General features: G+C 41.6%; 2 protein-coding genes and 2 long non-coding RNA genes across 13 annotated transcripts in view; 2 read left to right on the forward strand and 2 right to left on the reverse strand.

Moving 5' to 3' along the window:
• Nucleotides 1-4,339, reverse strand: part of LOC115597657 (uncharacterized) — a 25,378-nt gene extending 21,039 nt beyond the window's left edge. For both annotated transcript variants that reach the window (XR_003987131.1, XR_003987130.1), the window contains exons 1-2: nt 4,285-4,339; nt 2,358-2,492 (exon numbers count right to left, since the gene is read on the reverse strand). This is a non-coding gene — a long non-coding RNA (uncharacterized LOC115597657). The remainder of the gene's footprint in view (nt 1-2,357; nt 2,493-4,284) is intronic.
• On the forward strand, nt 477-7,985 carry slc2a1c (solute carrier family 2 member 1c). Of its 5 annotated transcripts, none has more exons than XM_030443788.1 (12): nt 477-554; nt 921-950; nt 1,863-1,941; nt 2,374-2,472; nt 2,752-2,912; nt 2,995-3,235; nt 4,652-4,814; nt 5,035-5,219; nt 5,434-5,535; nt 6,234-6,335; nt 6,614-6,817; nt 7,388-7,985. In XM_030443788.1, the coding sequence occupies exons 3-12, from the start codon at nt 1,927-1,929 to the stop codon at nt 7,565-7,567; spliced, it is 1,452 nt and encodes a 483-aa protein (XP_030299648.1). In that variant the 5' UTR covers nt 477-554; nt 921-950; nt 1,863-1,926; the 3' UTR covers nt 7,568-7,985. The 5 variants fall into 5 exon arrangements, with proteins under 5 accessions (XP_030299648.1, XP_030299646.1, XP_030299647.1 ...); XM_030443786.1 differs by having other exon boundaries at nt 512-554; nt 826-950; XM_030443787.1 differs by having other exon boundaries at nt 513-554; nt 916-950.
• Nucleotides 7,986-8,126: 141 nt separating this feature from the next.
• LOC115597659 (uncharacterized) lies at nt 8,127-10,403 on the reverse strand. The gene is made up of 3 exons (XR_003987133.1): nt 10,292-10,403; nt 9,837-10,122; nt 8,127-9,737 (listed from the first exon to the last, which is right to left on the reverse strand). It is a non-coding gene; the product is annotated as an uncharacterized LOC115597659 (long non-coding RNA).
• Nucleotides 10,404-10,660: 257 nt separating this feature from the next.
• pcnt (pericentrin) overlaps nt 10,661-13,340 on the forward strand; it is a 34,915-nt gene continuing 32,235 nt past the window's right edge. For 2 of the 5 annotated variants that reach the window (XM_030443741.1, XM_030443739.1), the window contains exons 1-2: nt 10,662-10,874; nt 11,919-11,948. In XM_030443741.1, coding sequence (XP_030299601.1) covers nt 10,827-10,874; nt 11,919-11,948 — 78 coding nt within the window. In that variant the 5' untranslated portion in view covers nt 10,662-10,826. Of the gene's footprint in view, nt 10,875-11,918; nt 11,949-13,340 lie in introns of all 5 variants that reach the window. The other 3 variants (XM_030443740.1, XM_030443742.1, XM_030443738.1) reach the window with 2 other exon arrangements.

A 13,340-nucleotide genomic window follows, 5' to 3' on the forward strand; every position in this document is an offset into this window, starting at 1 on the left:
ACACACACACACACACACACACACCAAATTATAAAATTAAGTTGCAAATTACAGAGCAAACTTGGCTTTTCTACTCAGTTCAGGGGGGAAATTGGAAGAAGGTTTATTTCTACATCACAGGACAAAGTTACCCACAACTACACACAGAGACATAAAGCTAAAGCATGTAGCTGTGTTATTGCCAACTCAGTGCTCCAAATGCCAACAAACTGCCTGTTAGCTCCTGACCTGGGGACAGTTTTGTTGTGTCTAGGAGGGTTAATGAGGTTTGTGCGCAGAAGATGAACTGATCCTGAGTCAGGTAGAGCTCAGGATGCCGGTCAGCTGGTCCATGAGAACCAGAGGAGGCCCCGCTGTGGCCATTCTGTCAGGACTGCCCCAAATTCACCAGCTGTGTGTGACTTCATCACTGGACTCACTGTGTCCAGCTTGTGTGTGTGTGTGTGTGTGTGTGTGTGTGTGTGTGTACGTTCAGTTTCCAGGAGTGGTGAGGGAAATTTACACATTCATATCTGACACTCAGGGATAAAGACGGGATCAACTCAGGACCGGTGGTGAGAACTCAAAGAATATATTGATATAGATGTTAATATAAAAAGTAGATAATCAATATGAGTTCTTTACTGCATGCATAATTACGTAATAATCAGCTGATAAGAGGTGTTACTATGGACTATCATTACCAAATGAAAGAAAAAAAGCTGTTGTCAGTTGTCACAGTCTTTTGGTACATGTAAGATTTTTTTTTATTTTAATCAAATGTTTGATTTTACTTCAATATTCAACGTGCAAAGTAACTGTACACACTATTGTTGTATATGTCAGAGTCTAGACGTTACGCGGCCAATTCTTATGAGCCATTACTCACCTGACATTGACAACTAACTGGATCTCCTTTTTCGATTCATACTTTGGACAAGACAAGCGGTCTGCTTTACTCCACGGCACAGGTAAGTAAACATCGCAAGGGATTCAAATTTCTTTCATTGATAATTGGCTGCCTTCACAACCAATTACCAGTAAAACATTCAAAATGTGAGATATGTTGGATGCTTCTCCGTTGATCTATGTCTGATGCAAAACTGCAGAAGGCTAAACGATCAGATAAAGTAAACACAGAGTTAACTTGACTGATAAACTAAATGACACCAAATAATGACTTGATTTTAATTGCGGGGCTCCCCAAGAAAATCCAACCCATTGTTAGACTCTTAATGGCTAAAATGCATTATTATCAGCCTGTATAGAATACCTTTTTGCATTCTCTAACACGTATTTTCCTACATTTGATAAGAAAGTATTTGTAATTTCTAACAAGATACTTTATGATGTATTTGTGCCCCTTTTTAAATTCTTAACAGCGATTATTCGATTCATACTTGCTTCCTCGTATTCTGTGTTTTGAAGCACACAGGATACTTTTCTTGCCCAATTATGGAAACTGAATCTGTTAATAAGATTTGATTGGATGCTGATTGGAGAGCATGAAAATGTTTTTTAAAAATCTAACTAAACACCATCGAAAAATTAATGTAGCTGTCGTTAAGGAATCGTTTAAGATATCCACTTTGGCTTAAAGTAACAGCTTCAAAATCATTTTGATGTCACAGTGTCTCGTGATAGGATGAATGGTGTCACTGTCTCAGACACACCATGAGTTACGCTCATAGTTAGCACTTACATTATGTCTGACAAACTGTTACAGACCTGGGATCTGTTATTATGACAGCGGTGTTGCACTCAGAAACTGTGGGGGGCACCAAATCGCACAAAATGCCAATGTCTACATAGTGTTGCTTTATGATATGCTCCTTGCTATATTATTACATAACGCGACTGTCCACAATGTGTGTGTTTCACAGCAGAGGAAGTCAGAAGATAAATGCTCCAGCATCCTGAGGGACTGATACCACACAACCCACACAAATGGCGTCTCAGGAGGTTCGTTTGTTTCGGCCTTTTTTCTACAAATTCACACAGTCTGACAGACGGAGCGCTGACACTCACTTGTGGTAATTTAAATTCTGGACATCTTGGCAGTGTGTGAAAATACTGTGATTCCTGCCACCTTCGACCTTTACAAATAGTCGTAGGGTCGTTTATGTTCGGAGGTCAGCGAGGTCAGACGCTGACCAGTGACCCCACTTAGCAATGATTTCATTAATGTGTAATCCAACATCCATCACTCGTCTTAAAATGTATCAAAGAGACACAGCAAGTTTTCCATTTTGCATGTTTTTTCTTCAAATTATTAAAACCAAGGGTGTCTTGAGGAAGCCTGCTTAAATGCTGATCATGTTTATTTGCCACTTACTATGTTAGATAAGTTACAAGATAACAAAATAAATGTCACTGACCCGAACGTTGTCACAGAGCCATCTGACAGCCACACTCCTGACCTCCATCCTGGCCGCGGTTCTCGGCTCCCTGCAGATCGGCTACCACACCGGCAACGTCAACGCTCCAGCCAAGGTGAGACAAGCGGACCAGAGCTGGGGAGAATATAATATGACACCATGTTAGTCGATATCATTTTGAGTGTCATCAGTTAGTATTCCCCTTTAACATATACCCACATATGAACTGCAATATCTGGATATGCCGAGATTGTTGTATTTTTGGTATCACACTTGTTTGATTGTTAATAGCTATTGGGAATGTATTTGACCAGTGTTAGAAATATAATTCATTAGATCACATTTTCACTGTTTTTCCTGATGTTGCTCGTCTTTTGCCTCCACAACTGTTCAGATCATCGAGGAGTTCTTCAACCACACCTGGAGAGCCAGGCACAACCAGTCGATGCCAGATCACAGCCTGACTCTCCTGTGGTCGCTCTCTGTCAGCATCAAGGACTTCGGAGCCTTGCTGGGCTCGCTGGGTGTCAAATATCTGGCAGATTCTTATGGAAGGTAAAAAGAAAACAAGTTTTCCCAATAATATCCATCGAGTTTCTTTTTGTGATCTTTTCATTTCTCTCGTCTTCCCCTCCAGACGTAACTCCATCCTCATAGTTAACTGCCTCTCTGTGGTGGGAGCCTGTCTGATGTCTGCCTCCAAAGTCAGCAAGTCATTTGAGGTTCTCATCCTGGGACGGTTGGTGTTCGGTCTCTTCTGCGGCCTGGTGATGAGCCTTAACCCGCTCTACATCCAGGAGGTGTCGCCCACAAACCTCAGAGGGGCTTTCGCTACGCTAAACCAAGTGTCCTTTGCCTCGGGCATCCTGGTGGGAATGGTGAGGACTGTGCTCGAAGTCACAGCAAAGAAAATGCAATCTATATTTGTGTCCTAGTGCGCTTTTCTCACATGCACTTAACTTCACTTTACTGAACTTGCAACTCTTTGCTGTAGCCATCGGCATCAACAGCAGGCAAAAACAGCCAATGGAGTAGCAATATTTCCACATCTTATTTGGTTAATTGAAGATTTTCAACCAAATCAGACGCGATTGTGAAAAGGCGAAACCCCAATCAGACAAAAACACGAATATTTTGAATGTCAAGCATAAATGGAGTGTGTTTTATGACGAGCTAACAAGGCAATAAAGTTAGTCTTATTTCTTTAAAAGAAAGAGACTTGGCAAATCAGGAGGTGTTTGGTTGTAAAATTCTTTTTAGTGAGGAAAATGGCAGTAGAAAAATCTCCTTTTTCGGACATCTAAGCAAACTCACTCTTGCATCTCCTCGCTGAAACTACGGGGGCCTTCAGCTTTCGGCAGGGCGGGCCGGGCTAGCTGGTTAGCGTGCCAATTTCAGTAGACATCTCTGCACGCCAGTGCATACTGAAGACAGCTTTGACATGACCTCAACACTTCTTGCTTCACACTCTGTTGATGTTGGTTTATTGTCTATATCTTATAAATTCCTTCAAGTGTAGCGTGCAGAGCCTCCCAACTATATGGCACTCGGTTTCAGTGGAAGAACAACTAATAAGCCTATAAAAAGAATTAAAAACAAACATGAGCGAACCAACCTCATGGGCTACACAAACCAAATGGTGCAAGACAGCAGCAGTAAGAGTAACCAGTAAGTAGTTTAAGAAACAAAAAGGACAACAACAACAAAAACAGGGTTCACAATGCTGCAACTAAAATTAGGTTTTCGGATACAGTGACCCTGCTCTTGTATGTGGCATCACATGGGATAACTTAACAAGGTGGACAGGGCAAGCATGGGGCTTCACCACAGTAGGGTCAGCCAACGTGCAAGGTCTTGAGATAGAACAAAGGGAATGAACAAACAAATGCTTCGTAAAAATAATGACTTGTGCACATTTAATACCAACCTGCAAAAAGCAAACACTACCAGCTGCAACGGAGTGAGAAGCCAAAGGGAACAAAGCCCAACAGGTGCATTTTATAACCTGGCCTTGATTAGGGGCAGGTGGAGGAGGAGTCAGACCTGGGGCTGCGTTCACAAACACTAAACATAGTGCTGTTTTTGTGTTACATAATTTGTGCTTGAAAGAGTCATGGCTCCTTCTTTTGGGATGTGCTTGTGATTTTTCCTTGTGATGCAGCTTAATTTGAGAACTTAAAAACATAATACGAAATATATTTGTTGAAAAAAAGTCCTGGTACAGTACAGAAAGTTTCAGTATCTGAATACTTGGTCACGCTGTGTAACTAGGATCCTGTATGTGTTCGCTGCAGGTGGCTGGTCTGGAGACAATGATGGGTACTGAGCATCACTGGGCCATGATGCTGTCCCTGTCCATCATCCCGGCCCTGATACAGTACCTGGTCTTCCCTTTCTGCCCTGAGAGCCCTCGCTATCTGCTCATCAACCAAGGAGAGGAAAGCAAGGCGGAAGCTGGTGTGTGCTGCTGATTGGTGTTAACTGCACCTCTCAAATGACAAAATCAAGATTTCCAACATGGCACCTGTCATACAGAGAGAGTCTGCTTTCATATAGTTATGGATGAGCTGACGAACCTTTGTTATGTCCTTGAAGATTCATTCTTGGCTGATGGAAGTGCTTTTAATGCACTCTATTAAGCTCCTTGAAAGACGATGTTTCTGTTTTAACTCTGCAGCCCTGCTGAGGCTGAAAGGCAACACAGACAAGGTGTATGCTGAGCTGGAAGAAATGAAGGAGGAGGCCGCCCACACTCAGACTGGAGTCACCATCAGTGAGTTCTTTAAGAAGCGCCGCTACAAGCAGCCAATCATCATCGTCCTCATCATCAATCTGGGCAGCCAGCTGTCTGGATTCAATGCGGTCAGTCTAAAACAATTGTTGAAGGTTGTCTGGCTCACTCCCTGTCTGATGAATATTTCACTTGCAGCGCTGCAGATTTTATTCAATCATTTATTTAGGCACAGCTCTCAGATTCTGAGGCAGTGTGTCAAGACAACACCCGTGTTCCTAAAAACATAGAAAGACGTCCCAGTGACCCACTTAGCTCAAAGAAATCCACGCTCTTTTCTTTCAGATCATCAATTATTCCACCAGAATGTTCCAGGCCAAGTTTGACGAGGCCAAATACCTGACGCTGGGCGTGGGCGCTGTCAATGTGACCTTCACTTTGGTCGCAGTGAGTACGAAATCCAGTGGTAACTTTAAATTTCAGCTCCTGATTTATAAGGGACTGAAGCTGCCAAAATCAAAAATAAATAAATAAATAAATAATTGAATTAATTAAAAAAATATGGCATTAAGGGCACCAAAAATGATATTAAAAATAAATGTAGGCATTTTGAATTCCTAAAATATGACAGACACTGATATATCTGTTTTAATTAGCTTCCCTTTGTATTATTTCACCTATTTATTTACCTTCCAATTTAATTTTCCATTTTAGTGATCACTTTATTCCGTTTCTATTTCTATATTCAACATAAATTAATACATGTTGTTGTTGTTTTTGCAATAAGTATGAAATTATCGTAAAAACAAAAAAACTGACAGGCAGTTTCCGTCCTCCATGTTTGGCTTACATGCGGTTTTATTAAAAATTCAATATTCATTATATTAATATATTAGCTGCTCAGCATAAACTCAACCGTCTTATCAGTAAATGTTAAAAACACAGGTTGTTGTCGTTGAGTCAGATTTAGCAGATTTTGCCACAAACTGCACCAAAATCTTGAATTAAAGATGTAAGTGCGATCACCATTTCCTCATGAATGGTTTAACAGCTTGGGCCACAACAGGATAGTGTTGCATTTTTTATTTGAAAAGGATGGAAGAAATGTGAGCAGGGTTACCACTGTGTTGTTCTTTCCTTTCAAGTTCTTCCTGATGGAAAGGGCAGGCAGGCGGAGGCTGCTCCTGACTGGTTTCATCTCCATAGCAGTGTGCAACCTACTCATGACCATAGTCGACTCTGTCCTGGTAAGATCATTCTGTGTGATTCTTTTTTTCATTTTGTGCTGGAAAAGCTCCATTCAAGATATTTAATGTTTGACCACCCTGCCGTCCAATTTGTCAAAATGACATTAAAACAAACTCTGGTACAGTTTATAGAATGATTTTAACTCCAGTCCTGGTTGTTTGAAGATCAGGATCCTACTTTTCAAATGCATTACGTTTTTGAAAACCGCCGACATGTTTGCTGCTGCATGGAAGCCCTGATTATGTTGACCTTTAAAAACATCAACCTGTCCGTCCAGCACCTGGTCCCAGAGCTGCGCAGCCTGCAGGTCCTGCTGGTTTTCTGCCTGATTTCGGCCTACGAGCTGGGCCCTGGTCCCATCTCCTGGTTCATCGCCGCTGAGCTGTTCGACCAGCCTGGCAGACCCATCGCCATGGCCTTCACCAGCATGCTGAACTGGGGAGGGAAATTTGTTCTGGCACTCCTCTTCCCTCCATTGCTGGTGGGTTTATACTTTTGGCCTGCGCGTCGTATGAGTGAGTCAAACTTCAGGGGAGGCTTTCTTGTTTTCTTATGCGAGTTCCCCCTTACACCTTGGAGACGTGGCTGTTAAATACAAGCTATAAATCTGTTCATTCTGGTATATACAAGAGTATACTGGTCAACTGTTAAAACAGACATAAATTGTGTAATCTGTATAAATCTATTTCTTAAATCCTTTAAAGTCAGGATGAAATAATAGTGATCAAATTAACAGGTAACCAGGGAAACATCTGTTCAGTATAACGCTGCAGAGATGGCAGCCAACCTGAAACAGAAACCGAGGAATCAAATCAAACAACTGTTTTGTTTTCCTCATTCCGTATGTAAATGTGTTTAATGCCTTTTGTGTTTTCCTTCTTTCCTGTGAATGTTTCATCTACTTTATGGGAGGCTGTTGCTCACACGGTGCCATTACGTTGCCGTTTGAGCCAAAACCTTCTCGAAAAGGTTTTGATCTTAACAGACCACTTTTGGGTTAAATACATCAAGTCCCCCAATAAAACTAATACCGTCTCTCCTTCCCATGCAGAAACTCTGCGGCGCGTACGTCTACCTCCTCTTCATGATTGTGGCTCTGTTCGCCTTCACCTTCACCTGGTTTCGCCTCCCAGAGACGAAAGGTCGCACGTTCGATGACATTGCAGAGGAGTTCAGAGGAGCCGAGGGCATTCCTTTGCACAATAAGGCCGGATTTAACACTTTCACCTGACCGACCTTTTAAACCTTAATGAATCTGGTCGTGCTCGTGCTGTCAATGGGTCGGTTCACCCAATTTACAGACATGTTTTTAACACATATCACTGGCATGTAACCAAAACGGATGGGTTTTTAAGCTTGGAACTTCCTGGAACCTCCTTTGGAAAACAATGTCCCGAAGAAGAAGCTTACGAACAAACAGTATGAAAGTGAAGGAGGCGAGGGGATCTACGTTTCCTTTGCTTATGTTAAAAAATGTTTCTCTTAAATCAAACATGTTTTCAGAGCAATGTGATACAGTGTGATGCAGAGGTCATCGAAAACATTCATTAAAGTCTGACAATGCTGAACTGATGCGGAGGAAGTTTGTGTCACCACCACTTGATGTGACTGTAACTTGTGTAAATAAACATATTGTTAAGTCATGTGGATATTTTAGATCTTTAATGTTATTGTTGTTGTTGTTGTTGTAATGTATCTAAGCTTGATTACAGTAAACTGTACTTAGGTGTACATTTCAATCTATTTTTGGAGTGGTAGAAGAAGCAAACAGCTGATCTTGATGCCCCCTTGGACCAGTCCCACCAACCGACACTCTTTCCTGGAATTTGTGTTCCCGTCTGCACAGAAACTGCAGCCGTCCGGTTCATTATTGGCATGTGAAATCTCACATATCTCTCAACTGTGTACCCTTGTAAGACGTCTGTGAAAACCACGCGTGGCTGTGTGAATAAATATTTCATCCAATATGGTCCACTGTGACGCGCAGGAACCGCAGAAGGAAGAGCAGCCGGAAGATCACAGGACACACTTGGCTTTTAAAACAGCAGGGGGCGGAATTAAATTCAATGTAAATTACTGTAGTGGGTCGTTAAAATTCAGCTTCCGATAACTCATGACACACAGTCTGGGTCAGAACCAAGTCAGTTCTCAAGGATGTTTTGTCATGAGCTCATAGAGTGGCTGTTTTTGATTTGAAAACCTTTTTTTTTTTTTTATGACATTGAGGAGGAAAAGAAACATTTAACAATGTCTAAGAGAGTCATGAAAGTGAACATATACAATGTTGGCTACATTTTTAACAGCTGGACAGCCATTGCAAAAAGAGAAAGAATCTCTAAAATACCCAGATTTCTGTGTCTTTCTGCAAAAGTAGGAAAACGGCGCCATCTACTGGACCAAGCTATGGACACTATAGCACAATTACAACAAGATTTTTGAAGGTTATCTGGCAAGTTGCAAACTGTAAGATACACAGGAAACATTGACATTGCAACATCTGTGTTTGAAAAAAAAAAAAGATCTGGCAATAAAACAAATATTTGGTGCTGAAAAAAAAGCTTCTGATTCTTTCCTCGTGTCTTTCTTTTTTCTTTTTTAAGATGTTTTTTTCAGTGTCACTGGTTTTCAGTTCAACTTACTGTCATCGTTTTGGGTTTAAGGCGAGGCACTGACAGAATGATGTGCATACATGCATACTAATGAGTACATGTCATTGCTGTGGAAAAAACTGATATAGTAAAAAAAAAACTGTTAGTGAAAGAAGACAGACAGGAAGAAAAATTATAATTGTCATTGAAAAATGCCTAAAAATACAAAGAAATATGTCCCTCTGTGTGTCCTGCTGGGACAGACTGCGCCTCTGGCAGTCATGTAGGTTGGGTGATGGGAGGCAGGTGTGGTGCTGCAGGGTTAGGACCATAGTGATGATGATGATGATGATGATGATGATGGACAGAACTTCGCATTGGTTTGACGTCTGGCCTTACAAAAACAGGGTTGCCATGGTAACCGTTCCCGAAATACAGATTTGTTGAGAGCCAGAGCGGATATTTTTGTGAAGGGCCGGAGTTGATACCTCTTGTGTCTTAAGGAATAACTATGTACTTGCCCAAGACATGTAGTCGGTGGTGGTGACAGGGCCGTACGAGGAAGGGCTTTCAGCATCGAACTGTGCATTGTGATCTGGTGCATCAGTGCATCAATTCCACCATATCTGTGTTCAAAACCCATATACATATACAAACTAATGAAATAAGGGAGACTGACATAGGATTGCTCAGTATTTGTAGTTGAGTACCATCAACGTGGTGCTGGATGGGGCGGAGGCTGGGGAATCTGAGCAATCAGAGGCTGCTGTTGTTATGCAGATGTTGTATGATGGTGGCAGGCTGCTGTGGTAGCTGCAGAGAATGAGAGAGAGAGAGAGAGGGAGAGGGTCAAGCGGGAATAATCACTTCTACTGCATATTTAATTGGCACTAGCATTATAATTGAACCCACCGCAAGTCAGGATAGCAGTGTCAATATAATCACCTAACATGTAGAGGGGCAAAAATAGATGAGAAGACGGGGATCAGGAGGATGAAAAGAAGATTAAATACACTACAGGGAAACACAGTAACAGATCTGGGGGGGTTGGGGGATTAAATGCAGAGTGTCATACAGTCGGTTGGATGAAGTGCAGAGGTGCAGGGTGCAGGGAGGAAAGAACAGGGGCCTGCTGGTAAAGTGGAAACTGTGGAGGCGGGCTGTAAAGTAAGACTTGTATTCCTGTTGTTGATTCCTCCTACACGGAGGATAGCAAATACAAACAAAACACAAGAAATGATACACTTCTCACACAGACAAAGAGTAAATAGGAGATTGATTAAGTGCTGTTAGTTATCTGCAATGTTTTTTCTCTGGCACTAGTTTAATAGTCCTCAAAAGTGATGTGTAAAACAATTTGTTCAAACCCTGAGTCTTTGCAGTAACTCCTGCTTTCGCCACCGAGGTGAAGTTAGTGTCAGTTTAAGGTTTAAAGTTGTTTCATTGCCAACGAAACTCAGCCAGTGAAGCATCCTTCACTTTCAAAACATTGGAAGTGAGCGGAGGTATGTTTTGTTTTAGCCTGTTCTGATTGGCTACAAGAGCCGTCAATCTAAGATTGGCGACACGACACAGACATTTGATTGGTCAACCTGGCTCTGGCTTTGACTGGTGGGAGGTGGCTTATTAGGCGTGCGCGAATATATTTAACCGACATAAATTCCATTGGCTGAAGACGTGGAGCTCAACGATTTGATTGGTCCATTCATTCAAGGAAACTCGATAAGGGCGGAGTTGAACTGACTTGGCGGCCATATTGAATATTATCTGTTGACAGTTGTGTCCAAAGGAAGCTCAAAGATTTTGTTTTAGCTAACTTATGCAAAGTGAAGGATTGTTGTACTTATCAGTTGAATTAGGACGCATGTCCTACATTTTTATTCGTTTTATTTAAACCAAGAGATGGACGAAGATGAACGGCAGAGGAAAATAGAGGCTGGGAAAGCTAAGGTTTGTTGCTAACATTCAACGCATGCTAATACTGAATGCTAGCAGTTAACGCTAGCCAACTCTTTTGTCATAGCGTATCGTTTGTCCACTGCTAACTACACCCACGAACACAGTTGTTGTTATACGTTTTGTTTGTCGTTGCCTGGATGCAATTTGTCTGTTAAATTGCGGTTACTTTTGAGAGTGTTTACATTTGCCGCGCATATGCCGCGGTTTTATCGTTAGCTGAGATTGCATTTAGCAAACGATAACATCAACATTTATGGAGTAACTTTGGTTAATCTGCTGGTGAATTGAACCACTTCGTTTACACCTGACGTCAAACAGAGCCAGAATGACGAACTTCTTAACACAAATGAAGGAAATGTGTTTCTTTCTTGCAAGTTTCTTACATATTTCATCGTGGTGCTTTCACGCTGTGCAGTGCAGGTGCATACAATGTTTTCGTCGGACTTCAGTTGATCGTTTTTGCATATGGTTGTCGTTCATGAAGTTATTGCGTAGTGTTGCATTTAGGGGGAAATATGCTTTTGCAACCTAATATAAAAGCACTTTTTTCACAGACATTAACGTTACAAATTTCACCAAGACAGATAAATTACACTACATGAATTATCGCACAGTCTTCAACAAAAAAAGTAATTTATTCATAATCCAGTTGTTGTTATCTTTTCTATAACTAATAAGTGACACTTTAAAGACTTGATTAAGATATTTATGATATGTTTCACTAGTATGGGAAAAATGCTACTGTGGTGTTGCCAATAGTAGGCAAGCATCTGTTCCCACTTAAGTGGGAGGCCATATTATTAATGGCCCACTGATCAAGAATGGCCATCCCTTATTGACAACCAAGGCCATTTGTGTGAAAACTACATTTGAAACTAGGTTAAAGTTGTAGAATAGATGATCTTATTTGATTTCTTTGACATTGTAGTGTACCTTCAGGTCATAGTGGAGCTCATTCTAAAGAAACAGTGGGTACATTGGTATGATGTAGATACTTAAGGAATAACTCAACTGAACCACTGGTATTCCTAACAGAAATCCTCCAACATGCCAAAAAACCAGTCGGTAAGTATATAAACTGGTGGTGACTTTACCATGTCATAGCACTGTGGGCTGGTGGACATTATTTCTTTGTGATTTCTATCTTTTCCCATTTTGTTTGATTTCTATTGGGTGGCAAAACAAGGGTTTCTGCTTCTCTTCTGCACTACTATGATTGCTGTCAGTGTTTGTAATTAAAGCCCACTCTGGATGGAAGAATGACTCTCAGTTCAAATGATTGAGGCAGTGAACGGTAAAGGAAAGCTGTTTTGCTTCATTTATTTCAATTTTCTTATGTAGCCATGCATTGTGCATAGACTGTCATGCAGGTTGCAGACCATCAGGTGGTGCAGTAAGCCCATGAGAATTGGAGAGGTTGAATTTGTTGGGCTTGCATTTGGCATGAATAGTGTTGCCATGGTAATGCAGTGCTGTCAGTTGTCTTTACTGTATCTGGTGCATCAAAAAGCCCAGATTTTTTTGGGCCACACCGTAAGCGTGGCTCATATATACACACATTTCCCAGTGACAAATGCAAACCCGCTGAAATCAAATCCAATGAGGTATCTCTGTGTTAACATTGCTGAGAACACAACAGCAGCAGCATTCAGTGGTCGAGTAACATCCGATGTGGCCACATAAGCTCCAGCCAGTCAGTTAGTCAGATTCTTGGTGGTGCAGAAATGCCTTGGGCAAAACACAGCTCATCTGGCTAATGTGTCTTTCACATGTTGTTTGTGCTGTAGCAGTCAGGCGCAGTAAACACGGTGATGGAATAATAAAACGGGTGGAGTTTTAAGTGATTAGTGCGAAAGCATATGAAAATGAGGTGAGATTGAATTGCTGCGAATTTGGGGCAATGATTGTGTTAAACAAATCTTTAGCCTGGTTTTAGGACCTAAGCGAGGATGATGATGTTGTTGCAGTTGCATTGCATGATGCTAAATGAGAACAAAGCAAATCTACAGTTTGGTTTTATGAGCAAGAATGTAACATGTCATAAGAATATTAGCACTTGTGCACACACACACAATGTTGTCAAGCACATGTATGTGAGTCATCATACAAAGCAACAAGTATCTCCCCCAGGGCCATGTAATCTCAAATTGAATTGAGCATGCACACTCTGATGCTGTTCGCCACACACAGCTCTGTCTCCTCCTCTCCATGTGAATGCATCTCACAGTCTCCACCCTCTTTCCTTAGTCTAGACACATGCAATCCTCTATCCAGAGTTTATGGATCTCTCTGCACTGTGCGTTTGCTGTGGTAGTGAGTTTTAGAATGAAAGGTTTGGCACAGACGGAGTCCCGTTGCCTTTAGACTGCAAGATCTACATCTACTGGACAGTAGAGCATCAACGCTGATATTGGAAGAATTGACAGGTCTGACCACCAGCAAGAAAGGAAGTCGATG

This window comes from Sparus aurata, chromosome 16 (genome assembly GCF_900880675.1).
Source record: "Sparus aurata chromosome 16, fSpaAur1.1, whole genome shotgun sequence".
Classification (NCBI taxonomy): Eukaryota; Metazoa; Chordata; class Actinopteri; order Spariformes; family Sparidae; genus Sparus; species Sparus aurata.

What these genes read in the sequence shown, in the direction of transcription:
- slc2a1c (XM_030443785.1), top strand. Translation starts at nt 2,347, where the DNA reads ATGTCACTGACCCGAACGTTGTCACAGAGCCATCTGACAGCCACACTC. An exon ending in ACGTCAACGCTCCAGCCAAG is followed by an intron (nt 2,473 to 2,751) that starts GTGAGACAAGCG and finishes ACAACTGTTCAG; the next exon opens with ATCATCGAGGAGTTCTTCAA. An exon ending in TCCTCTTCCCTCCATTGCTG is followed by an intron (nt 6,818 to 7,387) that starts GTGGGTTTATAC and finishes CTTCCCATGCAG; the next exon opens with AAACTCTGCGGCGCGTACGT.